We start from the raw sequence: 26,900 nt of genomic DNA, 5'->3' as shown, positions 1-26,900 counted from the left end.
CTTTATAATGAATTTGAGGAGTTAAGGTGTTCATAGGAGGCTTTGCATATTTGCCTCACACCCCCAGGGTTAGGGATTTGATTCCTGCCACCACCCTAAGGTTGCATGTTTTCCCTGTGCTTTGGGGGTTTCCTCTTGGTACTTTGGTTTCCTCCCCAGTCCAAAGACATGCATTGTAGGCTGATTGGCATTTACCCTGTGTAGGATGACCTGTACAAACAATAAATGGATGGATGGAAGACATTTTATATTCACAGAATTCATCTTGTGCATTCCTGCAGTTTTACAGATAAAGTTATGAGCTTTGGTTCATGAGAAGTTTATTTTGACATTAACCTAAAGTCACATGTTTAATTCTGACTGATTTTTTTTTCTGTATTGGTGATCAAGTTGATTAAATGGTAAAGGAAAAGAAAAATAATAATTCTATGCGTATATACATGCATTCATACTTCACATTTGACAATTTCGTACACAATACACGTTTTTGATGGCTTTAAAAAAGATTGACTATTGCACCTTTAATTACATAAAAAGTCTTCTTTGTCAGCAAATCGCTGTACACAGTTTGCTGTAATACAGTGTACCACCAATAGGGGGCGATAGATGATTCGACGAACGTCTCCGCCAATCAGCTTTGTTGCTATGAAAATCGTCATTTGGACCAATCAGCATCTGCGTTGTTCGTGAGTACAAAGTTTCCAAGATGGTGCTCGAAAGCACTATGGTCTGGTAAGAAATAAAAGAATTTGCTCATTTTTCTCTTTAGGGTTTATATGAGCTGCTGAGATGCTCTTGGGTTTGTTGTTTAGAGACGCTGGTGTGATTCCGGTTTGGGAGTAATGAGTCGGGAAATGTGATCCAGGCGAACAATTGCAGGGAACTCGGCATTCTCCTGAGTCATTATCTCTCCCACCGACCGGGCAGCTAGCTAACATGTTAGCCGTCTGGATTAAACAGGATCTTTATCTTTAGGTCTCTAAACCTACTTTCTGTACAGTTATTAGAATGAACAAAATGTGTTTATTAACGACAACAACAAAGTGTGATATAAATGCAGAAGTCCACCTGACAGTAGTGACATGATTAAACTAGCTCCATAGCTAAGCTAAGCAATCCTACAGTTCTTTATTCCCTTATACCAATTATACAGGTCATTATTCCTTCTACTACTACTACTACTACTACTACTTATTATTATTATTATTATTATTATTATTAATCTCGTGCTTATTATTAACCAATTTCCTGTAGCTTGTAACGGAGCAATTATTATTGATCCTGTATCAAGCTAGCCATTATTTCCTGTTTGTATTTGAAGAGGATTCTGACTGACCTGGGTGTAATTAAATTCAAGCTTCGGTGTGTTAACCTAAAAACATCCTAATCCTTAAAAAATTAGTTAGCTAGGCTACTTAGCTGATTTAAAGGTGCAATAGTCGATATATATATATATATATATATATATATATATATATATATATATATATATATATATATATATATATATATATATATATATATAAAATTAATATATATAAAATAAAATGTATTCATAATTTTTTTTCCCTTACTTGTACAAATAATCTGTAAGAGATGTAAAAACATGATAAAATGCAAAGGTTTATTGTCTGGCCTGAGCACAAGGACCTGTTTGGTCTAAATATTACTTATACTTCTGGGCTGGAATACTTGTTTTGTTTGGATGTGCCTCCTGTCAATTATTTCACAGGCCACTGTGGATCAAGGGGGAGGAGCTTCGTGAAGTGGGGTGGAGGTCATGGATTCAAACAAATAAGCAAAAAAAAAAAAAAAAAAAACACCCAATGTGATTAGTGGTTTACACCAAGTCTGATTGGTCAGAAGATTTTCTAACATTTCTGTGGTGTTATTCCACATGGACCACAGCAATTTGCCAACACTTACAATGTTTCATTTATGAACGAATGACACACCATACATTTTACTGGTTTATTTTTGTGGAATGTCAGCGAGACAAGTTAAGTCGTATTATCACTTACAGTCCCCTCCAAAAGTAGAATGGTAAGGCCAGTTCTTTTATTTATGCTGTACACTGAAGATGTTATGGTTTGAGATCAAAAGATGAATGAGACAAGATCTGAATTTCAGATTTAATTTCCTGATATTTAAATCTAGATGTGTTAACTTGAAAATGGCACCTTTTGATTCAGACCAGCTCATTTTTAGGTGAGCAGAAGTATAGGTTCAGGAAGTCTTGAAGTAAATTAAAGTAGATAACACTTAATATTTGGTTGTATATGCCTTGCTTGCAACAACTGCATCAAGCCTGTGACTCGTTGACATCACCAAACTGTTTCAGGCTTTGTTTTGTTTTTTTGGTTTTCCAGGCTTGTACTGCAGCTTCTTTCAGTTGTTTGTTTCAGGGGTTTCTCCCTTCAGACTCCTCTTCAGGAAGTGAAATGCTGCTCAGTTGAGTAAATGTCTGGTGATTGACTTGGGCAGTCAAAAACCTTCAAATTTTCCCCCTGATAAAGTCCTTTGTTGTGTAGGCAGTATGTTTTGAATTGTTGCTTGCAACATGATGAAGTTCCTACCAATTAGATTGAGTTAATTTTTCTGTAAATTGGAAGCAGTAGTGTTCCTGTAAACGTCATACTGTTGATACCATCACAAGTTACATCATCAATAAAGATTAGTGAGCCTGTTCCGGAAGCAGCCATGCAAGCCCAAGCCATGAGACTACCTCCACCATGTATCACAGAAGAGCTTCTATGTTTTGGATCATGAGCAGATCCTTTCTTTCTCCATGCTTTGGTCTTTCCGTCAGTTTGGTAGAGGTTAATCTTGGTTAAAGAACTTTTGTGGCTCATTTCTGTATTTTCTTTGTGAATTCCAATTCTGATTCTTACCGCTGATGAGTGTTTTGCATCTTGTATTATGGCCTCTACATTTCTGCTCTCAAAGTCTTCTTCAAACAATGGATTGTGATACCTTCAACCCTGTGGAGGTTGTTGGTGATGATCAGTGACTTGTTTTTATTGGATGTCTCAATGTTTGTCATCATTTCCTGTTGTTTTCCTTGGCCGACCTGTTCCATGTCTGGCTGTTGGTACACCAGTGGTTTCTTTCATTTTCAGGGCATTCCAGATAGTTGTATTGGCTATGCTTAACGCTTGTGCAATCGCTCTGATTGAATTTCCTTCTTTTCTCAGCTTCAAAATGACCTGCTTTTCTCCCATGGAAAGCTCTCTTCGTATTGGCTTATCCTTGTCAACAACAAACGTCATCTTCACTGCCGAAACCTAGGGCTCAAACCTTGATCAAACACTCAGATATAAATATGAGGAAATGAAAGCCGAAGGGAGGCTGGTACTGTTAATTAGAGCTCATAAATCCACCCCAGCTCACAGTTACAAAGTCGTGTCTTTTAAAGCAGTTTATGGCAACTTTCCAGATGTTGTCAAAAGAAATGAGATCATTCCTCTCACTTGGTTCAGGTGTCTATTCAGCAAAGACAGAATTTTTGTTTCCTTGTTCTTCGGTAACATAGCCTACTGTCCTTCATAATCTTCACCTTCTTATTCTATTTGGAAATTTGTATCATTTTCATGGGTTGCAATTTTTGATGTCATGGAATGCAGCACAGATGTAGATCCCATATGGGGATGGGGCATGTGGGCTTTTGGGAAAGACTGCAATTACAGTTGTAGCATAGTAACCACCTAGCATTTTAATGTTTAAACTTCTTAAAGTTTAAATCTTTGAACGTGCTATAACCTTTTAATGTTTTAATTTTTAAATAGAATTTTAAGTTTTTAATATTTAACTATTAAAACCTTTTAGCCTTTTAACCTTTACATGCTTAACTGTTCAACGATTCTGGTTCAGCTGTTTCTGACTTGCAGTCCAGCGCTTAAAAAATGCAGCCTGTACAATTTCACTGCTGAAAATGGTGAGGATTCTGAGCCATGTTATGGCCATGAGTCCTCCTCCAGCATTATCCAGGATTTCTACCTTTTTATCTATGACATATACAAAGAATAAAGGACATGCTTGTCTCTTAGAATCTCTGCTGAAGCCTGATCTCAGCCTCTGATGCATTTAGTTTGTTTAATCGGTTTTAATATAATGTATATATACGTGTCTAAGTATTGCACTCAATCTCTATACTCCTTCACATTTTTTTTTTTTTTCTGCTTTCCAGTGTAGACAACAGTGAGTACATGAGGAATGGTGACTTTCTGCCCACTCGACTACAGGCACAGCAGGACGCTGTCAATATTGTTTGTCACTCAAAGACACGCAGCAATCCGGAAAACAATGTTGGGCTCATCACTATGGCCAAGTGAGTGTGTAAAGTTGGAATTGTTATCTTAATATGCATCAGCTGCCAGTTTATCACCTACTATGGAGATTTCATTCCAGGAGAAAAGGCAATCATGATGGTGATAAAAGCTTTTCATGCTGCTGCATGTTCCTGGAAAATGACACTTTCAGGTGCTTCTCCGGTTACAGCCATGCCCCTAGTATGGCTTAGAGGTTTGATTGGACATTGATTGCATTTCAGTGTGGCGCTACTGCATTGCACTGATGAAAATGAATGAATTACACAACATTAGTATTTAATTCTTACAAAGCAATCCTCATGGCACAGGTGCTCACACTGGACGACTGTTAAAAATGAACTGATACCACTAGGTCTACCTCAGTCTGAAAATGTCGCTCAATTTTATACTCTTGAACATGAAATGAAAAGAAGAGGCTACTATTGCTACTGTCTGATTAGTGCTACTGTCTGATTGGTGCTGCCTCCATTACCTGGGTCTTTCTGTGATGTTTTACCTCTCATTGTGTTTGCTATTGGATTTAAATGTAGGGAACAAGGCAGTCAACACACCATGTTGATGGTACTGTCAGCTAAAATAAAATGTTTGTTAACTAGGTTTTTTTTTTTTTATATGTACACTATATGGCCAAATGTATGTGGACACCTGACCATCACACCCAAATGTGGTTCTTCCCTAAACTGTTTCCACAAAGTCAGAAGCACACAAATGTATAGAATGGAACAAAGAGGCCCAAACCTGTTCCAGCATGACCTCACTAATGCTCTTGTAGCTGAATGAACATTGATGCCCACAGCCATGCTCCAAAATCTAGTTGAAAGCCTTCCCAGAAGAGTGGGAGTTATTATAACAGCAAAGGAATCTGGAATAGGTTGTTGAACAAGTGCATACAGTTGTGATGGTCAGGTGTCCACGTACTTTTGGCCATATAGTATATGTTGGATCGTGACGACGCTCAGAGTACACGACTAAAAATTCCAAATAAACTTTGACATGACAGAAATTTAATGTGACTCTGACAGCTCAGTGAAACACATTTTCGTGAACATCATTTACTCCTGTACGCTGTGCAAGAAGAGATTTAGACAGATGTAAGCCCAGCCGAATTAAGAGGTATCCAAACCCCTAATAATATCCAACGGTTTCCTGTGATGCATGATATAGGGGATGTGTAACATCCTGTGCACGGATTATTTGTCAGGTGTGCAAATAAAACTCGAACGAGTGTAGCTACAAGTATGTAATATTGTGGCAGCTTTAAGTTGTGATCTAGTGGTTGATTATGTGTGTTTTTGTGTTTGCAGTAACTGTGAAGTCCTGACTACTCTAACACCAGACACTGGGCGCATCCTCTCCAAACTGCACGCCGTTCAGCCCCGCGGCAAGATCAGCTTTTGTACTGGCATCAGGGTAGCCCATGTGAGTCCATTACTGTAGCTCTACACACTAATTTCTACACGTGTGTGTGGTTAGCACGTTCGCCTCACACCTCCAGGGTTGGGGGTTCAATTCCCACCATGGCCCTGTGTGTGTGGAGTTTGCATGTTCTCCCTGTGCTGCGTGTTTCCTCCGGGTACTCTGGTTTCCTCCCCCAGTCCAAAGACATGCATGGCAGGCATGGCAGGATTGGCGTTTCCAAAGTGTCCATAGTGTATGTATGGGTGTATGTATCACTGCGCCATCTTCAGTTATCTTGACTCAGTCTTGCCACCGGATTATTGTGGTCACCAGGAAGTGTGAGTGAGGCCGATGCTGCGCAAGTCTTCCTCACTTTAATCCAATTCACGCGGAAGTCGAGTTCCAATTTGTGTTCTCCATAATGGAGGCGGAAATGGAAACTTCGGTCTTCGTTGACAGATGAACTCGTGTGTGTGTGTGTGTGTGTGTGACTGTGGCCACTGATCACACGCCACGTTAATGTTTCTGCTTGAGTGGGCACTATGACAAGTACACCGTTTTGTATACAAGTGTAATAATAATGTATGTTAATACATTTATGTTAATACACAAATCATCTGGGATGAATCTGGGAACATTTTGGATTCGAGTTGAACCAATAAATTGAGATGAAGCCATATGTCGGCTTCGTGGGGGGAAAAATAAGTGTTAAACGGGCAAATACTAGCCTACAAATCTCAAGATCCATCTCCAGGCATGTCATCGAGCCGTGTTTTTTATTTTATTTAATATCCTGATTTTTAACATATTATTGATGTTACTGTCCTGCTGGTATTTCTTTCAAAGTTTTATAGGCTTGTGGTATACTACACTTGTAAATGAAATAAAGTATTCCTCAGAGAAACATGCGTGTTTCACTTCTTCTCTCCTCTGTGAGTCAATCACAATACCGTATCCCACAGCGCCCTTGAGCTGTTTCTCATTCCAACAATACGACACAACAAGGCTGTTTCACTGACGGACGTGCTAAAATGAAGCCTCGTTGAATTTTTTTTATATTTATGCAGATAAAAAACTGCCACCGGCACAGCCCTACATGTGTTTGCTGTTCACATGTGCTCACACATTATTGTTTTATCCATGTTTATGTCTTTATAGTTGGCACTGAAGCACAGACAGGGGAAGAACCACAAGATGAGGATCATCGCTTTTGTGGGCAGCCCAGTAGAGGACAATGAGAAAGATGTAAGATGCTGTGTGTCTGATGAGTATTCAGACCTTTTATTTGATGTGTTGGTGAAACTGTTGGTAAGTGGCACTGTCTTCTTTAAGTTGTACCTATTTCTTTTTCACAGCTGGTGAAACTGGCAAAGCGTCTGAAGAAAGAGAAGGTCAATGTGGATGTGATTAATTTTGGAGAGGAGGTGACTGACTCTGGTCCTTTTGATTTAATTACAAGAACTAGTTATGTACAATGTAAAAGCACATCTTTCTATATAAAGAAGTTTGCTGGGGTAATTGCTAAATCAGTGCATGCTACATGCTTCTCTAGTAACTCTGTCTGCTCAAAACCATCCGCTTGCCCATGTGAGCAGAAATGAGTGAGGGAATTACTGTTGGACCTTTTGGTTTGTCTGGGTGTGGATATGCTGGACATCGTCTTTTATCCTGTAGGAGGTGAACACTGAGAAGTTGACTGCGTTTGTAAACACTCTGAATGGAAAGGAAGGAACGGGCTCTCACCTGGTCACAGTCCCTCCCGGTCCCAGCTTGGCAGACGCTCTGCTCTCCTCTCCTATCCTGGCCGGCGAGGGTGGAACCATGATGGGTCTGGGAGCCAGCGACTTTGAGTTTGGGGTGGATCCCAGCGCTGACCCCGAGCTCGCCTTGGTAAGATGGCGTTAAAGTGCAAACAGCTTTCAGATTTGGAGCCTGTTTTTGTCCACAGTCATCCACATAATGGGTCGAAAGTAAAGATAGCAGATGCTTCTGATTTCTTCAATTGTGCTTTATTGTTTCCTTTCCTGCTCCCCTTCCTCACGTCTTAGCCCCCTTTGATGAGGACTTAATGAAAGTATACATGTACAGAGGAATCGACATTGTTTTACTTAAGCAATATCGCACTGATTCGCACATTCCTGTTAATGGTGCTTCGGGTGAAATTGGTGTCCCTTCTTCCTTTTTATCTTCATCTGACAAGCATTCATATTTTAATTTTAAGTTATTTTATTATTATTATTATTCCTCAAAAGTATCATTTGCCATGTCTGCTGATGATGTCACTAACTACTATAGTAAATGGTGAATGGGCTGCATTTATATAGCACCTTTTAACCTTAGCGGTTCTACAAAATGCTTTGCACTGTTTCTCATGCACCCATTCAGAGACGCACACTCTCACACCCTAATGGCAGAAGAGCTGCCATGCAAGGTGATAGCCTGCCATCGGGAGCAACTTGTGGTTCAGTGTCTTGTCTAAAGACACTTCAAGGACATTTGGCTGGCTATGGTTCAGGTGGTAGAGCGTGGTGGTCCACTAATTGTCGGGTTGGCAGTTTGATTCCCGGCCCACATGACTCCACATGTCCTTTGGCAAGACACTGAACCCCAAGTTGCTCCCAAAGGTGCCTTGCATGAGCTGCCATTGGTGTGTGTGTGTGTGTGTGTGTGTGTGTGTGTGTGTGTGAGAGAATGGGTGCACTCTTGGAATGCCGCTCAACCAATCAAATTAGTGGACCGGGACTAAATGTTGTATAAAAAGGATTATACCACGGCACGGTTGCGTTCTTGAATCTGATTGGTCAGGCAGTGTTGGTCGGTCATGTGTTATTCCTTATATATTGCATGACGGGGTGTGCTGTTAAAGGAAAATGATCAGTGACAAGTTGGTGTGATGTGGTTCTTTTCTTATTACAGCACATCCCAAACTGTTTTATTCCTTTTGTACTGCAATTGATCAATACTAACTATGCAACATCATTTTATTTAATCTGTTTATAGTTACATTCTGGAACATCCGTGAAACGTTCATCTCTTGCTTTATAACAGCTGTAAACTCAGAGCAAGTGGAAAGCACAGAGTGTTCCATCCTGAAGACTTTCTCGTGTCTCAAAACTTGAAACCTCTGAGTGTTACAGGATGCTGATACTGGAGACTTCTTCCAAAAATGCTACGTCTCCTCACAATAACATTCACTATATCTATGATTACACAGTTTTTCAAAAATAATAATATTAAAAATCTGTGTATATGGGGCATCTGCCAAACAACTTCCTGTGTAAGCTGTTAGTGTAGGAACAATGATAAGATAAGACTTTATTAGTCCCAGGTGGAAAATTCCAGTGTTACAGCAACAGATGAGAAATAACAGACAAGACAAGAAAATATAGAAGCAGAAGGGTGATATAAATTAAAATAATGAGTAATTTATTAATGTATTAGATATAATAATGTATTAGAAGGAGGGCATAACTGTACATAAGAGATCTGAATTACAGCTGGCACTACTGTTTAAAAAAAAAAAAAAAAAAAAAAAAAAAAAAAAATTCTGACCAATCAGATTTGAGAATTCAACAGCATTGTGGTATTTCATAGAAGTGGACACTTGGGAATCTCCTGTGTATTTTTCTAATCTTTTGCCTCATCTTATTTGAGAACATTAAAAAAAAAAAAAATTTGAAAACCAATGGATTAAAGCCATGGCCTTGGCAAAAGATTAATAAGTATTGATAAAAGCTGTTTGGAAAACTGTCAATTCTGGTCCAAAATGCTTGTTAGTGTTGTGCCTCCTGTCAGTCATTTTATAGACATTCTACAGGTCACCTGTGATTCTGTGGTGGAGCTTCGTGAGCATGGTGGAGTGAGCTCAGGGAGTAAAAAAGAAAAATCATTCAAATGTTGAATCTCTCTAACTGTTAGAGAACTAATTTTGGAAGAAAAGAAGACTAATCGTACCTAATGCACCTTTTAAAGCCTGATGAACCTTTTAAAGAACAATGAAAAATGCTCAATTTAGAGTATTTAAAAAAAAAAATGCAGCCTGTGTTGAAAGCTTTATGTGGTGGAGGTATTATGTTTTTGTGTTGTCCATCTGTCCACGTGTCTGAGATTCTCATGAACGTGATATCTCAAGAAGGAGTGGTTGAACGTTGGTAGGATTTATATGGAGTTATCATTCTTAACAACAGATAAACTGATTAGATTTAGGAATCTGTGCAAACAGGATGAAGGTCAAATGTCTGAAATAGTTTTTCTTCAATAGCTTCCTTCATGTTTGAAGTATATTTTAAGGGCAGTTCTGGCATTAGTAACAATTAGTAACAAGAAGAACTAGATTTCTTTGATGTAGAGACACCACAAGAATACAGTCAGAATATGGTTCTATTCAGAATAGCAGTTTGCAGAATCAGTATAAACAGAATGAGTGCACCAGTGTAGTTTTTAAACTACAGAAGGATTAAACATCTCGTGTATGTTTTCTCTCTCGCTGTCAGGCTCTGCGTGTGTCCATGGAGGAACAGAGGCAGCGGCAGGAGGAGGAGGCTCGGAGAGCGGCTGCCCAGTCAGCTGCTGAAGCAGGAATTACCACTCCTACTGCTGATGGTAAGGATACATCAAGAAACTGAAGTTATGCCTCTGACCACAAGTTAAGCTTGGGCAGTGTTTGTGTAGTGGCAGTTTGTGTCACTGAAATATTTGACATCTTGTTGCCTGTGTTCTTACTGAGTCTTACTTTAACACCATCAGCACTGTAGTATTTAGTAAATTCATATCATGTTTTCATGGTCTGACATTTAACACAATATTGTACAAAAAAGCACTACGTTTCCATATCTTACTGGGAAACATCTTATTTAAAATGAACCTTGGTAAATGTTGGTGGAAATCTTGTACAGTGAGGAGAATAAATGCTTCGCATCTGTTCTGTTAGTCTTTACACAGTCACGTATCTGTGTTTTCAGAATCGGAGGAAGCTCTCCTGAAGATGTCAGTGTCTCAGCCTGAGACTGGTGTGACATCAGTGCCAGACATTAGCAGCATGACTGAGGAGGAGCAGATTGCCTATGCCATGCAGATGTCCCTGGCTGGAGGAGGTTCGTAGGCTTAATTTATGGACATAACCTGATGTTTCCACCAAGTGAGCTAGTAAAATCCATGTTTATTTGAATTAGCCACACTTAAATTAGCAAGACAGGTCACTCCTGGCTCATGGTGTTTTCCTAACAAAGTCCAGCTGTGACATCTTCCCACTATTTCAAGTGTGGCATTAATAATAGAGGCTCACTTCCAGGAATGTGATGTATAAGCAGCCATGAGAATGGATCGTAGAAACAGCAATATGTCGGATAAAGGCTGAACAAAAAGGACAACTGTATTCTTTCCTATAGAATTGTGCATTAAACTCTACAAAGAAATAATATTGAACAAAGGAAACCAACTGAGTATTCATAAATCTCTATATAAGTGGTCATCAACCCTGTTCCTGGATTTACCTTCTTGAAGACTTTAGCTCTAACCATAATCGTGCCCACCTGACCATCTATAATCACTGTTCTTGATAAAGAACTAAAGCAAGTGTGTTATATTTTGGTTGGAGATGAAACCTGCAGGAAGGTAGATCTCCAGGGTTGGTAACCACTGCCCTAGATGCTACTGTTTGCATAAGAAAATCAAATTTTGATTCGGAAGCAACATGGCCAATGTGAGACACGTGTCCATGTTAAATATAAAGATGCACTCATGCTCCACTTTAATATGAACACCTGTACATAATTATGACACAATTATCCAATCAGCCAAACATGTACCAGTAGCACAGTGCATAAACTCCTGCAGATACAGGTCAAGAGCTTCAGTTAATGTTCATAGTCATCAGAATGAGGAGAAAATGTGAATGTGGTGGTTGGTGCCAGACAAGCTGATTTTAACTATTTCAGAAGCTGCTATCCTGCACAACAGTTTACACAAAATCGTGCAAAAAAACCTCCAGTGAGCAGCAGATGAGGAGAATAGCCAGACTGATTTTGGCAGACAGGGAGTCTACAGTAATTTGAATAATCACTCTTTACAACCGTGGTGAGCAGAAAAGCATCTCAGAAAGCACAAAACCTTGAGGCAGATGGCCTCAAGACTACCACATCGGGTTCCACTCCTGTCAGCCAATAAGAAGAATCTGAGGCTACAACTGGCACAGGTTAACCGAAACCAATCAGTTGAAGATTGGAAAAACATTGCCTGGTCTTTTTTCCTCTTTTCTAATGTTTGATGTTAAACTCTTGACCTGTACCATTGCGCTGCTGCCATATAATTGGTTGATTGGATAATTGTGCGAATGAGCAGGTGTACAGGTGTTCTTATTAAAGTGACTGGTGAGTGTACGTGCAATTAAGACCACACGAGACAACGGTGAAGTAGCAATACATTATAACTCTCAGTTCACACTTTACTGCAACAAGTAGTTTGAAATGTAATTTACACATTACTGTACCGGATATGTCTACAGCACATAAGGGAAATGGCTAATAATAAAGTGGTAATTGAAGTAATGCTATATTCTATATTGATTTCTTGGTGGAATGAGTGCTCCTCATCACCTTCATATGTGGACTTGATGCAGTTTGTAAATGGTAGAGATGGTCCTTTGACCAAGAAATGCTGTAGGCTGCTTTGTTTAAAAAAAGAAATGAATAATTATCCTAATGTTAAAGGTTGTCGGGCTACACAACACATAATACAGTATAATAGGTGCACTAGTTTGGCAGCCATTTGCTAAACAGTGCTGTGAAGGAACCTTGTTTTGGCCTGGTGGAACCATGTGGCTTGTCTAGGGAAGTTTTCAGGGAAGTTTTGTCCAATATGCATATGTTGGTTAAAAAAAAAATTGCTCAGTACGTTAAGCTCATTTTATGGACTCCCCCCTCTGCAGGGAACCAAGCATCTCAGCATAATTCTGCCATCTACCGCTAATACAGGGTGCTTAATTTGATTGCTTTACAGAATTTGGTGAGTCAATGGACACAGGAGCTCCAATGGACACCGCTGAATCAGCAAAGGTAAAGCCACCCAAAGACTACTGTATACAAGATTGTTGCGTGTGTATTCTGCAGTCTTTTAAAAAGCTACGAGTGTGTGTGGTGCAGTACCAGTTAGGACTGTACAATTAATCGAATTTTCAATTTCGATTATGGCCTCCGATGATTGTGAAAACAAAATAATCCGCATTCCGTTTCACAATATTCTCATTTTTCTTAACAGCGGTGTGCTTTCACCTATCCCTAAAAGGCCAAACTCACTCCCTGCCAGGCTGTGGCATTTTTAGTTCAGCTCGAGCCAAGGTGACGGAAAGAGAGCCTTTGGTCGACAAGAAAGATAAAACCATTTCAGCCGTTTGGAAACCATTTGGTTTCAAAGAGTCTGGTGTGGAACAAAAAGAAATAACGTTTGGTATCATTGGAAAGCTCATTTCCTCTGGTGTCATGACAGCTGGTCTAAATACGGTCATTTCTTTTCTAGAGCGCACACAGAAACTACAGACTACACAAACTACAGACGGATGAGATGGAAAATACCAAAAAAAATGTATATTTTAATGACTATCAGGCCTTCTACATTTACATTTATTCATTTAGCAGACGCCTCTATCCAAAGTGATATATCAAGCAGAGAACAATACAAGTAGTGCTACCATACAAGATCTGTTAATTGAGTTCCAGAAGAAGCAAAGTGCGCAGAGTTGAGGTATAAGCACCAGAGTAAGATATATATATATATATATATATATATATATATATATATATATATATATATATATATATATATTTTTTTTTTTTTTTTTTAAATGGGTTGGTTAGGTGTTTATGGAAGCGGTGGGTCTTTAGCTGTTTTTTGAAGATGGTGAGAGATTCTGTGGTCCGGATTGAGGTTGGAAATTCATTCCACTACTGAGGAACAGTTAGTTTGAATGTTCTTGAAAGGGACCTTGAGCCACGCTGAGTAGGTACTACTAGGCTACTTGATTGATCGCAGATTGTGTCAGGGAACGTAAGCCTTCAGGAGAGTGTTGAGGTAGGAGAGTGCTGTTCCAGACAAGGTCTTGTAGGTGAGCATCAAGGCCTTGAATTTGATGCGGGCGGCTACAGGAAGCCAGTGGAGGGAGATGAAGAAGGGTGTGACATGGGTTCTCTTGGGCTGGTTGAAGACTAAAACATACTAACCTTCATGCATTTTGTGTAGGAGCTCCTTATTTTAACATTGCTGGAACATATGCCAAAATACCTTTTTCAAAATAAAGACAAATTTGCATGTTTTGAACTCAGCCTCACTGAACACCTTTGGCATCAGTGCTTGACAGCACCTATGCTATTGTGGCTGAATGAGCACAAATCCCCACAGCCATGCTCCACAATCTAGTGGAAAGCCTTCTTGGAAGAATTGAGGTTATTATGACAGCAAAGGAATCTGCAATGGGATGTTGAACAAGCACATCTGGTTCTGATTATCCACATACGTTTTTGGCCATTTAGTGTATTTAGTTTAGATTTATTTATTTATTTATTTTATCAGTAATAAAGATGAAATTAAGATTGGTTTAACTTTGGCGATGAGGTCTTTTGCCCTCACAGTGGCTTTGGAGGCAGAAAATCAAGAAGAACCACTTGTTATTCGACTGTATCAACCACTGTTAAAGTGGGACCAGTGAATGTTTTTTGTTGGAATATTGGCAATGAAATGTTTGTCATGTCTCATCAAATCTCTGTATATTTGCTTATGATGACTCACTCAGTCCTACATGTTTGTTTTTCTTGCTTGACATCAATCTGCAAATTGGAATTAATAACTAAAATTTTTTTTTTAAATTTGCATGGGTGGTGAATCTCTTGTCATTTATTCATAAAGTATTTTCTCATTACCAACAGGAGGAGGATGACTACGATGTAATGCAGGATCCAGAATTCCTACAAAGTGTACTAGAGAATCTGCCTGGTGTGGACCCCAACAACGAGGCCATCCGTAACGCCATGGGCTCCTTAGCTTCTCAGAGTGGACCCAAGCCAGATGGCAAAAAGGATGAGGAGAAGAAGAAATGATTACTGTAGAAAATATCATAACCAGATAGACAAGTCCTTTGACAAAAAAATAAAATAAAATGGGGGGAAAAAATCCTCACTACAAAAACAGGCAGTGAGATACATATATGTATATATACATATATATATTACAAGATTCTGTAGTCACATGTGTATGAATGATTGATTATGGGTAATGTGACATTTTGAAGCATTGGATGCGTACTAATTTGCTAAGATTTTCATTGGCGAAGCCAGTACCTCAATTTCACACAGCTTGCATATTATGTTTTTCTCTCTTGTGGTTGCTTGCTCTCCATGTTCTTTTCAGTTTCCATTAAAACAAGTTTGTTTAAGAATACTGCATATGTTCCCCATTGTTTATTTTTGCTTTACCCCCTAATTGTTTTAAAATGAATTAATTGTTCAGTTTTTCTTATGCATTTACCAACTCATCGGGCAAAATACATTTCCAGTGGTCACATGATCTTAGAATGGGTGCACACTGTTGAGGCCTGCCGGTTTTTCTTTCCTGTTGATTTAACACAGCCACACAGTGCTTACTTTTAAGTAGTTTTATTGAACGTTTTTAAAAGTTTCACTGCAAAAGACTCTACTTTAAAGGATTTTCAACAAAATGCTCATGAAATGTATTTACCATAAATGAACCAATTAGCTTCCATTCATGTATCTTTAAACAAACAGACATGGTCACTTTTTACTGATACAGTATTCAACCATATAATGCATAAAAAAACTACCAAATACAAGATAGAATTTTTTTCTAATAATATTTCCAGTGCAGGTCTACATATCCCTGTAGAGAATAACAGTTCTGGCATACAGGATGACAAGATGTACACCAGTTTGTAAACAATCTGATCACTTTATGACAGATACCCATAAATGAAACAACAAAGGTTAACACATGAGAAGGCACAAATTCGGGCTGTTGAAGTTGTGACCTTATGAAAATAAGGCACAGGAGCAGCAAGGGGAAACAACTTGTATCTATAACTGTACTGTGTCTGATGAGTTAAAAAAATAAAACAGCCTTTTGCAAAATTACATGACTTTCTTGGTGTGTGGAACACCTGTGTAACATCCTATTAACATTCACATTCTTTGTTTTTTTTTTCTCTTCATAATACTGCAACTATTTTAAAAAATATATATATACAGAAGCTTATTTTGTGAGTCTGTCCAATATGCTTGTTCCAATTCTTCATTAAAGTTAATGGAAGAGTCCTCTTTCAGAGAAATGTGTAACGGTGTGTATTCCCTAATGCATGTAGAAAGTAGTGTTCGTATAAGCCTATAAGACTGCCTAATTTTTCAGAGCAGTCTGCACATTCAAAGATCTCGTCCTGTATTTCATTTTCAGCAGCGTTCACAGTGGTGGCTGGTCCTTCCAAGAATACACTCGTTTCAACAAACTCAACTGTCTTGGTCGGAATATCATGACTAGCTTTGTCCTGGAGATTATCGGTTACTGTATCCAACACTGGAACCTCTTCGGGATTCTGAGACTGAATAGATTTTTGGCTTTCCAAAGCCTGAGGTTGCTGCACCAACTCAGTTTCAGAATATTCATGAGAACTCTCTAGAATTTTTTGTCCAGAAGGTCCAGTTCTATTGTTTGGAGAAACACTGGCTTCCTGTGGCTCCTCATCACCTGAATCTAGATTAATGATTGGGATACTTTTTGACATTCTTAAAAGGCGAGGTGGCACATAGAGCTTATCTGGGTGGGGGTATTTAAAAAGGCTCTCCTTTGGAATGGCATCAAGGTCGAGAGTTGATAGCAGAGACCTGCTAAAAGAAGACCGTGTGCCTCCAGGGCCAACTGAGGTAGATTCAATGCTTTGGGTATAGCGCACTTGACACTTTAAATCTCTGGCATGACATATCTGATGAGCATAGAGTAGATCCCCAGTTGAGAAGCTGCTCTTACATCTACTGCATTTGTGTAGAAATGTTAAAGGCTCAGATGGGATGCAAGGGAGGAGGCTGGCAGTATTATGATGAATATTCAAATGTTCCTGTAGGCCCTTGTTATTTGCAAAGGAGAGATTGCATGGAAGGCACTGGTGAGAAATGGCACCATTGTGAAGGAGACTGTGCTTAACCAAATTAGCCAAATTACTGAAGCGCTTGTCACAAACATCACACCGCAATTTTTTTGCTGGTTGGTGAAAATTGCACTGGTGAACACGCAAGCCTTCTTCATGGACAAATGTTTGGGGGCAAAGGGGACAAGCGTAGGGTCTTTCCTCAGTATGGTTCAGCAGGTGCATTTTATATGAACTAAAGAAGTGAAATTGGACGTTGCACTGTGAACAAGTATAGCAACGGCCTTTTCGATGATGAATCCGCTGGTGCAACCACAGTTTGTTCCACCTTTCAAAGGAGTGGCCACAACATCCACACACGTATCTAAAAGCAGGGGCATGTGTCTGCATGTGAAGGCACAAAGTTCTGTATCGCTTATACCTCTGACCACAACGTGGGCACTTAAACCTCCAGCGACTTGGTGATATTTCAACACATTCCAAAGACTCTTTCAAGGACGCACGAGTCATAACAGAAGGTGTGGTTGATGGGGTTAGCTGATCGTCATTAGACAGTTGCACAGTTTCAGGCAAATGTGAAGCCTTTACAAACTGAGAGGACTCAGGCATAAGGTGTTCTGTCTGCAGATTACTCCAAATTTGGGAATTCTTATGAAACTGGCTAGAATTAGACAGAGAACTGCTTTTGGAAGTCTCTATAGAATACAGGTCAGTTGATGAACTATCCTTCAAGCAAGTGCATTTTCTGGGGCCACTATGCAAGATCTCAGAAAGTGAGGAACCACAAGCCACCTCCTCCCCACTTGTCTGACAACATTCCCTACAATGAACATTGACTTCAGAATCCTTTTCATAGCTCTGCCCACAAGCAGAACAAAGATAGGACGGACACTTTGCGTGGGTTTGAAGGTGAAGAGTATACTGACACCACTTCTGATAGAGCTGTTTGCATATTTGGCACTTGAAGAACATTGGTGTATTTACTTGACCTTCGACTCCATGAGTGACTAGAAAGCCCTCAGTACAGCAATTCTCTCTGTTTAAACTCTGTTTCTGATTGCATAGTTTGGATATTTGATGCAGCCGCAGTGCAGGAAGATCACAGAATGCACAACCACAGTAAGAACAAGAGAAAGGGCTTTCCCCTGTGTGCTTTTGAGAATGCTTTTTCAGAGCCTTGATCTGATTAAAACTTTTGGCGCAAATGGAGCAGGCATAAGGTTTAACTGGCCAGTGGGTCCTCTCATGGACAACTAGCTGTGAAGATGTCCAGAATTCTTTTCCACAGGTCTTGCATGATGTAAGATTTTCCCGGTCTTGTTTATGAATTTTCTGCATATATCCGCTGGGAAATTTGTTGTTATAAAAGTTGCAAATTATGCTCTTGCTACTTGTTGGGTCCCATAATGGGGCATCAGATTTGCGTTCTTGTTGGGCTGGTTCATTATTTTGCTTGGAGCCCTTTACGTGGGTTGTAAAATGAGCTATCAAATCCCTTTTTTCCGAGAATTTTTTTCTGCAGCATGGGCATGGCAAAGACACAGACTGGACATGGACATTTCTGTGGGATTTGAGTTTGGACAGCTGAGCAAAGTTCTTGCCACAGAATTCACACCTGTAAGGTTTTTCAGCTGTATGAATACGCTGATGAACGGTATATGCAGAGATATGACGGAAGGATCGACGACAGTACTTACAATTGATATATTTCGTTGCTATTTTTGTACTCTTAACAGCATCAGCTACTTTATGTGTCCCCTTATTTAGTGTGGTCGCATAGTCCTCATCACAATACTGTGTACATCTGTTTACTTTCTGAATTGGGGAATGTTTAAGTGAAATTGCATTTGAGTCACATAGAGAATTTTTATCACCAACATCCTTTTCTGATAATTCCCCCGGATGTTGATCAGATGCCTTCGCACTTACACCCATTAAGGGATTTCTTGACCTTTCGTCCTTTACCTTTTTGTAAAATGCATTGGTAATGCAGGAATGGAATCCTGTTCTATTAATAGTAGACTGCAGAGACGACTCAAATCCTGCATCACCATTTAGCTGAGGGCTATGAGCTTTCTCTTTGTTCCTTTTATCCGATAATGTTTGTTTTCTGCTTTCTGTCACATTTGCATCTTTGTTTTGTGACTCGGAAGGTGTTTTCAGTAGTGTATTTGAATGGAAATCATTTGCACTGTCATGCTTCTCATTATGTATTTCAGTGTTTAATTGTTCTTCAAAACAACCCAATAATCTGTCAGGTTTGCTTGACCCCTCCTGAAAATTATTTGGTTGTGGATCTGAAGACACCTTGAACACCTGGCCAATGTGGTGTGTGGACATTTTACTTGACTTCACATATTGATTCTGTCCACAGTCAGTAACTAAAGCTGGATGTTTGACTTTCCAGCTTTTCCTACGTCTATGCTCTTTTGTTTCTGCATGACTGTTCTGTAAAAGTTTTGTGGCAGTGATGGCAGTACAGCGTGATTTTCTTCTGTTCATAGGTGGTGATTGTATTTTTTCTGCCTTACTTTTGATCTTTTTCAAATCTCTAGAAAATTTCCCAGAGTGAGCAGTTATGTTTTTGGAAGGTTCCTGAATTGTTGAAAACACTTTGGCCATTGTCAGTAGCTTTCTTTTTTTAAAGGAACACCCAACTCTTTTTTTCATTTTAACAGGAGTACTGAGATCAACACAGGAAGACTTACAATTGGTATCGATTTTAAATTCATGCTTCACGAAGAGAGTGGAATGGTCTTTGTATGGTTCTACTTCGGTTGTTTCTTTCTCAAGGAAATCAGTGGATGTTTGTGGATTCCCAATGTTTACTTCAGACTTTCTCTCTTTACTTATATTCTCTAAGCTGAAAATGCTCACTCCTGTCTCAGGGTTTGTGCTAACAGTCAAAGACTGTCCCTGGGAAATATAATGAGCAGTAGTATCATCACCAACTGCTCCAACATTCCTAATATTCTGAGTAATGATTTGGCCACTATCTGTCTCCTTGTCAGTGTTATTTATCATCAGTAAGGTATTATTTGTATCTGATGATGAGAGCTCACATGAAAAGTGACTTTGACTACAGGTAGGTGTGTCATCCAAAATATGTGCCCCTCCATTTTCTTTTTTTCTCACCACTTTGCAAGAACTTTGAGCAGCAATGGTTAGGACGTCTGGCTCTTGTGGTGTGCATTTAGCATTTGATTTGTTAATGGAGTCCTCTTTTTTGGATGGTAGATTAGACTCTTCACTCTCTATCCACGTCCTTGATATTTCCATTGGTGCTTGAAAATCCTCCATAGCGCTGAGTGTCAGAGTTGGAGCATTCTCTTTTTGAAGGTTATGTTCAAGGGCGTCTTGTTTACTGTCAGAGGTACTTGAATATACAGAACTTGGTTCAGCAGAGATAGTCTCAAACTTCAAATGATAACTATCTATACTTAATTGTCCTTGTAGAGTTGCATTATTGTTTGTACAGCTCTTAGTTTGGCTATCCATACACTTCCCAGTGTTGACATTTTTACAAGACTGTGCATGCTCTTTATATGTTCTATGAGAACTATGTTGAACTTGTCTTGTAACTGATGTAACCTTTTCATTTCCAGTACTGTTTGATGCACAGTGAGTGTGTTCATTTAAATTTGTAAACTGCTCGTGCATGTTAGCTCTGACTGGATCTAACTCATCTGACAAACAGAGTCTTTTGGTAAAATATGAAACCTCTGTCTCCTTTGTAGTTTTACTCTGTGCTGGAGAGCAAACCTTGGTGGCATCACAAAATCCCACTGATGAGCACCGCTTAAGTATCCTGCAACTGGTCTCACCGAGTATGTGGTCATTCACTGATGAGCCATCAATTAGGGGATCGGAGTATTGGATAACTGTCTGCAAAAGAAAAAAAGGACAGCAGTTTTTTGCAAGCTGAATTAGATTACACTGTTAAATGAATACTATTAGTTATAGCTATACATGTAACTTATTTCACAATTTTTTTTGTTTTTTTTAATATACAAAAAGACACAAACCCACCCTCTGTTGGAAATCTTGATTTGGTTTAAAGGGAGACCTCTTAGTGTTATCTGATAAAATAATAACAGTTGGCTCTTGTGCTTTAGTCACTTCTCTTTTTTCTTGGACATATGACTCATTATCTACAGGATCACAATGGCTCTTTACAAATTCCACAGCTCTTGACTCAGTTGGAGGATCATAAATCAGTGGGATTCCACACATGTCTGCTAATCGATCCTGCTCCAACTCCATCCCGTTACTCATCTCTAAAGCCTCTTTGATCACAGATGTCCAGCTGGAAGGGGTGTCTCTTTTCAGGTCCTGATGTGAAAAACAAATTGGACTGTAAATAAAGCCAGTTGCCTTTTATTGAGGAATACACTCTCTAGCCATTTTACCAGGAACAGCTGGACCTCTGCACATGCAGGCAATTATCCAATCAGCCAATCTTCTGTTAGTGTTCACGTGAAACAACAGAAAGGCTTCTGTAACTCAAATAGCCACACACAACACTTAAAACCCTGAGGTGGATGGGTTACAACAGCAATAGACAAAATCAGGTGTCACTCCTGTCAGCTAAGAACAGGAATCTGAGGCTAAAATGGACACTGTCCACTGTCCTCAACTAACCAGTTTCAGTGAGCTAGTGCTCACTGTAGCCTTAAATTCCTGTTCTTGGATAACAGGAATTAGTGGACTCTGATGTGGTTGTCTGCTGTTGCTGAGATGCTTTCCTGGTCACCATGTTTGTAATAAGTGGTTATTTGTGTCATCACAGCCTTCATGTCAGCTTGAACCAGTATGGCCATTTTTCTCTGGCCTTACTCATCAAGAAGGCATTTCCATCTGAAGCACTGTTGCTCGCTGGATGTTGTGTGTTTGTTTTCACACCATTGTGTGTAAAATCTAGAGACTGTTGTCTGTGAAAATCCCAGTAGATCAGAGCATTTCTGGATGCTCAATCACAGTATTTCTGAATGCTCAAACCAGCCCGTCTGGCAACAATAACCAACTACCATGTCACCGTTAAAGTAACTGAGATCACATTGTTCCCCATTCTGATGTTTGATGTGAACATTAACTGAAGCAATTGACCTGTATGTGCATGATTTGATGCACTGCACCACCACCACATGACTGGCTGATTGGATAATTACATGAATGAGCAGCCATACAGGTGCTCCTAATAAAGTGACTAATGATTGTATGTATAATATTAATTTACCTGTTGTTGTGCAGCAGCAAACTGATTCACAGAATTGTACATGTTGCTTGTCACTGATTCTATTCTTTCCAAATAATCCTCTGGAGCTTCACTCACATTTTCTATACTAGAATGCTGGTAGATTGCAGGACTGGAATACTTTATTGGATCGGGTGTTGTTCTGGCTGGAATTTCCTGGCAATCTGGAGAAAAGGCCTCTGAGGCCTTATGTGTGTATGTTGATGATGATGATGATGATGCAGCTTCAGGCAGAATTCTTTGCATCCTTGCAACTGGCTCCTAAAAACAGAATTTGAGGTTTTAAAAGAAAGATACAACACCCAAAGCTAGTCAAATTCAGTATTCATGAAATTAACATAATAATCCTTCACGGATACCTTGCGATGTAGTGATTGTGGACAAGAATTAGGGAAGTCTCCATCCCATCTTTCCCCATAATTCCCCTCATTTATGACTTTTCCATAGTGAGAGGAAACATCATTAGTATTACCCAATGATTGGCATCCCCACTGTGTATTATGTGCTACTCCAGGGCTATCCATATTTTTTAACACTCTGGTAGGTAAAGGGATAGGGTTAACTCTTTTTTCCATCTGCATGACAAAAAAAACAGAATAAAAGCATTAATCAAACTACAAGATGATATAAAACGATTAGGTTACTCCTCCATAAGATAAGATAAAATACAGAGTAAAACACTGCTTGAAAAGCAAGATGAAAATACACACAGATAATACTAATAATGCTGTCTAGTGGCTATCGCCATCCATTGCCAAGAATCTAGAGAGCAAGTCTCTCTCTCTCTCTCTCTCTCTCTCTCTCTCTCGTCAATCAGTAGACGCAATCATGGGTGTCTATAGCCGCTTTTCCACTGAAATTACCTGGAACAATTAATCCCAGGAACCTTTTTTCAAGGGACCATTTGGTTCCTCCAGACCTTTTCTGTCTGCATTTCCATAGCGGTCTAAAGTACTGTGAAGATTAGGCAAATTAGTCTGGTGACGTATGACTGCATGTAACAAACCCTTGGCGAGGATATGAAGCCTTGAAGTATGCTACAATTAATTATTGACACAAAATAAGATGATTTTAATTATGTAATAATGTAAAATGTTTGTTCAGCTCATAAAAACATGTAGCAGGCTCTGATTGGAACACAAACCTTTGAACAGTAACAAAAGAGTTTGCTACAACTAAACTGGTGGTCTAGGGATTAGTATTCAGTGCTCTCATTGCTGCAGCCCAGGTTCGATTCCCGGTCACAGAATGAAAACTTTTTAAAATCTTTGGATAAAAGATTCCGTTTAAAAACGGACAGTCTATTTTCTGAAACCGGATAACGACACTGCACAACAACAAGCATGGAGGAGATTCAAGCTCGTAATGCTAGACGTAAGCAAACAGATTTTAACAGCTACTGCGGAAATGAATGTGTGCACGCACACAAGCTTCTCTCTGCACTGTTTTCCTGTGTGAACAATGTCCAGCTCGCTTAATCGACTTGATATTTTTAAGTATACTTTTTGTTTGCGGGTCACCTTTTCCAATTCCTGCTCTATTTCGTCCTCTGCATAAATACTTATTAAAGCCTGACCCTCGTCATCGGTCCATCGGTCGTATTTTTAAAGAAACTCCATTATGTTGAATCGCAATAAACAACTGTTACTTTATGCACCACAACAGACTTTTAAAAATGGTGGTTGAAATAAAATTATGTGCACTCAACCAATTAACATGTTCAGTGCCTAAGTCTCACCCTCCAAAGTTCCTGGCTTTTTAAAATAGTACCACCTTCCAAGTAGGGACTTTGCAAGGGCTAAATATTTTACCCGGACCTTAATTTAGACTCTAGTCCCTGTGGTGGAAACAGACAGACTACCTCCAAAAGTCCCTAGTTCCTAGGGAAAGTTCCTGTGGTGGAAAAGAGGCACATGAGCTCATGTATGAAAAACAAGGCAAACAGCACTTTCCTTTAAGTTAATTACATTGTGATGCTACATGAGCAGCAGTTTAAAAATATGAGTGGCTTCACGTGTCTCGGAAAAAGCCTGCTATCCCTCACCCTCCCCAGGTGGTGGTTGTCATGTGATGGGGAGAATTAGTTAGTGGGTGGAAACTGACAGGTGACCTAACGGGAGAAAACAGTGTGGGGGGTGTGTGTTTATATTAAAAAATAAAATAAATATATATATTTTTTAAAAAGCAGGAAAAATAGGCTCCTGATAATATTATAATATGCCTTACACAAATTTTAATAACAACAAAAAAGTGTCTCAATATCAGCTCACTAGCTGATTTGCCTTTGTTCTTCTAGACTGTTATCAGAATTCGCACCGCTGATTCCAAATTGTGCTTCATTTATTTATTTCCTCTATAAACGGATTTCATTTCCACAGCATATTGGAGGATTTATTTAACACATAATTCCATATAGATATAAGAAACTCGACATAAGAAGGCTTTGACATTAGTGACATGTGACTTCACTTGGACTCAAGCCCTTTGACTTGGAAAGACTTGATACATTCTCATCGATAAAGATTAAATATTATACATTTAAAAGTATGTAATTTTCAACAAATCTGCATCAATATTCATTTCCACATTCAAGCAGTCAGACAGCGACAAAGTTCAATGAGACCTCCGTTCATCGAAGACAAAGGCAATTTTGTGGTAGCCATGCTGACAAAGATAGTGGCTTGTAGAGCCTGAGGTTCAATAATTTTAGAGGTAGAAGCAACAATAAAGGGCTTTCACAAATACTCGATTATAACAGACTACTCAATTATAACAAAAAAAAACCCTTGATGAAAATTACACATAATTGAATATTTGGCAAATTATGCTCCAGAAGATGGTGGTAATGCACAGCCAGCAAATTTGGCTTTCCAACAATCCCGAGAACTTTTTTTTTGAGAACTTTTATTTTTTACTTGTGTATTTATTTCTTAGTAATGGTACTTTTATTAAGTAACTATTTTTGATACTCTAAGCCACCTCAAACAATTAAACAATTATATTATTATTATGAAAATACAAACATTTTAATAACATTGCAACAATAAGACCTACATTTTGTTGTCATTAATAGATGATATAAACTTAACTTAGCTACAACACATCGGTCTAATTATTTAGTGAAGTTTTTAAAAAATTATTTTAAACTGAGATTAAGAATTCTCTTCCTTGTCTTTTTTTATACTGCTTTTCTTTCTTTTGAGAAAAGTCATACATTGCAAATAAATAAATAAATAAGCAGCAATTGCTGGGAATTAATTTTTCATTAAAATTCAGAATTTTTGGAGGAAACAGAATATATTTATAAAGCACTTATATGTCGCATTTATGTAGGAAAAAACAAATGTTAACTGATTGTACAAGTAGGTCTTAAGGCAATATATAATTACTGCTCGATTATTAACCGGAGGAAACGATCAACTAATCAATTATCAAAATAATCGATAGGGACAGCCCTACAATTTTACATTTTGTTCAGTTTCTGAATTTACACATAGGTAATACCTTAATAGGTTCCCTTAGTGAAAATACTCATATAGTCATAGTTATGTCTCTCAAATCCCCACTTGACTTGTGTCTTTCCAGTCTTGACTGGTGACTTGACTTGTGTCTTTCCAGTCTTGACTTGTGTCTTTCCAGTCTTGACTTGTGACTTGACTTGTGACTTGACTTGTGACTTGACTTGTGACTTGACTTGTGACTTGACTTGTGACTTGACTTGTGACTTGACTTGCCAATCCTGGCTTATGCCAAGACTGAAGACATACTTGAGACTTACAAACCAATGAATTGGTCCCAGCTCTGGTAACTACAGTACAGTACCGATTAACCCTTTTTCCCTAGTGGATTTAGTTTGCTAGGTTTTTATAACATAAACACTACAGTCACTTAAATTAAAGTTTAAAAAAAAATAAACTTTCAATTAAAGTTGCCTTAAGTCCTACTTGTACTTTACAGAACAGTAAACTTTATCTAAGGCAATCTTGAAAAGTTATTTGTCAACGTTCTGTGATCAAACTGCACGCATGAATACACAGTGAACACATACTAAACCGACAGGACCTCTGTACACATGCTACTTTACTTAAACTCACAGAAAACGCAGGTTAGTTATCTAATTATTCAGCTAACTTTTCTGCACCCATGTAGGTACCGAGCTGCACAAACTCCTCTCAGATGTACTCACCTCAGCTTTTTCTCGAGTCACGAGCCATAACAACCGTCGAAACGTCCGATATTAAACAGGAACAATGTTTTTTTTTCATAGTGGCAAATGATTTTTTTCCCCCGTGGCGGCGTGTTTCCCAAGCACAACATCCGCCAAAACCGGAAGTGAAAAATAAACCGCGTATTCATAACACGACGCCACCTCAGGTTACGGTGGGTGATATCACTGATTTTCTTTGCGAGTAAATGCTGCATTCGGCTTACCTCAGAAACGAGATGTCGGAATGACGTAACGTCGACCTCCGTCAAAGGTAAAGGTAAGAGGTGCTACATTGTTTACGGTTCATGCTGTGAGCAGCCATATTGATTTGACGTCACTTGCCTGAGTCGAGGGAGCGTTTTTTTGTCAGGAATTACGACTTTTAGTCGAATGTAGATTATATCGCCAAAAGTGTTTGGACGCTTGACTATTACAATCATGCGCTTGTTGAACATCCCATTCCAGATGTATTCCCCTTTGCTGTTATGACAAGCTCTAAGCTCCACTCTTCTGGGAAGGCGCTCCACTAGTTTTTGGCTGTGGGGTTTGTGTTCATTCAGCCTATTGAGCGTTAGT

At 39.0% G+C, this 26,900-nt stretch overlaps 2 protein-coding genes across 3 annotated transcripts; one reads left to right on the top strand and one right to left on the bottom strand.

The window, feature by feature from the left end:
• The first annotated feature begins 628 nt into the window (after positions 1-628).
• psmd4a (proteasome 26S subunit ubiquitin receptor, non-ATPase 4a) lies at positions 629-15,152 on the top strand. Its single transcript, XM_017481234.2, has 10 exons — positions 629-732; positions 4,187-4,327; positions 5,633-5,747; positions 6,885-6,971; positions 7,082-7,150; positions 7,401-7,616; positions 10,220-10,328; positions 10,688-10,819; positions 12,723-12,778; positions 14,642-15,152. Exons 1-10 carry the CDS (start codon positions 707-709, stop codon positions 14,810-14,812), a joined length of 1,122 nt encoding a protein of 373 aa, XP_017336723.1. The 5' UTR covers positions 629-706; the 3' UTR covers positions 14,813-15,152.
• Positions 15,153-15,305: 153 nt separating this feature from the next.
• si:ch73-347e22.4 (uncharacterized) lies at positions 15,306-26,858 on the bottom strand. 2 transcript variants are annotated; one of them, XM_017481233.3, is made up of 5 exons: positions 26,549-26,858; positions 22,477-22,692; positions 22,100-22,378; positions 20,893-21,195; positions 15,306-20,748 (listed from the first exon to the last, which is right to left on the bottom strand). In XM_017481233.3, exons 2-5 carry the CDS (start codon positions 22,690-22,692, stop codon positions 16,045-16,047), a joined length of 5,502 nt encoding a protein of 1,833 aa, XP_017336722.1. In that variant the 5' UTR covers positions 26,549-26,858; the 3' UTR covers positions 15,306-16,044. The 2 variants fall into 2 exon arrangements, with proteins under 2 accessions (XP_017336722.1, XP_017336721.1); XM_017481232.3 differs by lacking the exon at positions 26,549-26,858 and adding an exon at positions 26,304-26,511.
• Positions 26,859-26,900: the final 42 nt, after the last annotated feature.

This window comes from Ictalurus punctatus, chromosome 12 (assembly GCF_001660625.3).
Source record: "Ictalurus punctatus breed USDA103 chromosome 12, Coco_2.0, whole genome shotgun sequence".
Lineage (NCBI taxonomy): Eukaryota > Metazoa > Chordata > Actinopteri > Siluriformes > Ictaluridae > Ictalurus > Ictalurus punctatus.
The sequence above is the reverse complement of the archived record's forward strand: the minus strand, read 5'-3'. Positions and strand labels throughout refer to the sequence as shown.

Bases quoted from the DNA above. Each gene is read 5' to 3' on its own strand.
- psmd4a (XM_017481234.2), top strand. From the start codon at position 707: ATGGTGCTCGAAAGCACTATGGTCTG. The intron at 7,617-10,219 runs GTAAGATGGCGT...TCTCGCTGTCAG, and splicing joins CTGACCCCGAGCTCGCCTTG to GCTCTGCGTGTGTCCATGGA. The intron at 10,820-12,722 runs GTTCGTAGGCTT...ATTGCTTTACAG, and splicing joins GATGTCCCTGGCTGGAGGAG to AATTTGGTGAGTCAATGGAC.
- si:ch73-347e22.4 (XM_017481233.3), bottom strand. From the start codon at position 22,692: ATGGAAAAAAGAGTTAACCCTATCCCTTTACCTACCAGAGTGTTAAAA. The intron at 22,379-22,476 runs GTATCCGTGAAG...TTCTGTTTTTAG, and splicing joins CACAATCACTACATCGCAAG to GAGCCAGTTGCAAGGATGCA. The intron at 21,196-22,099 runs GTAAATTAATAT...TTTTCACATCAG, and splicing joins TTGCTGCTGCACAACAACAG to GACCTGAAAAGAGACACCCC.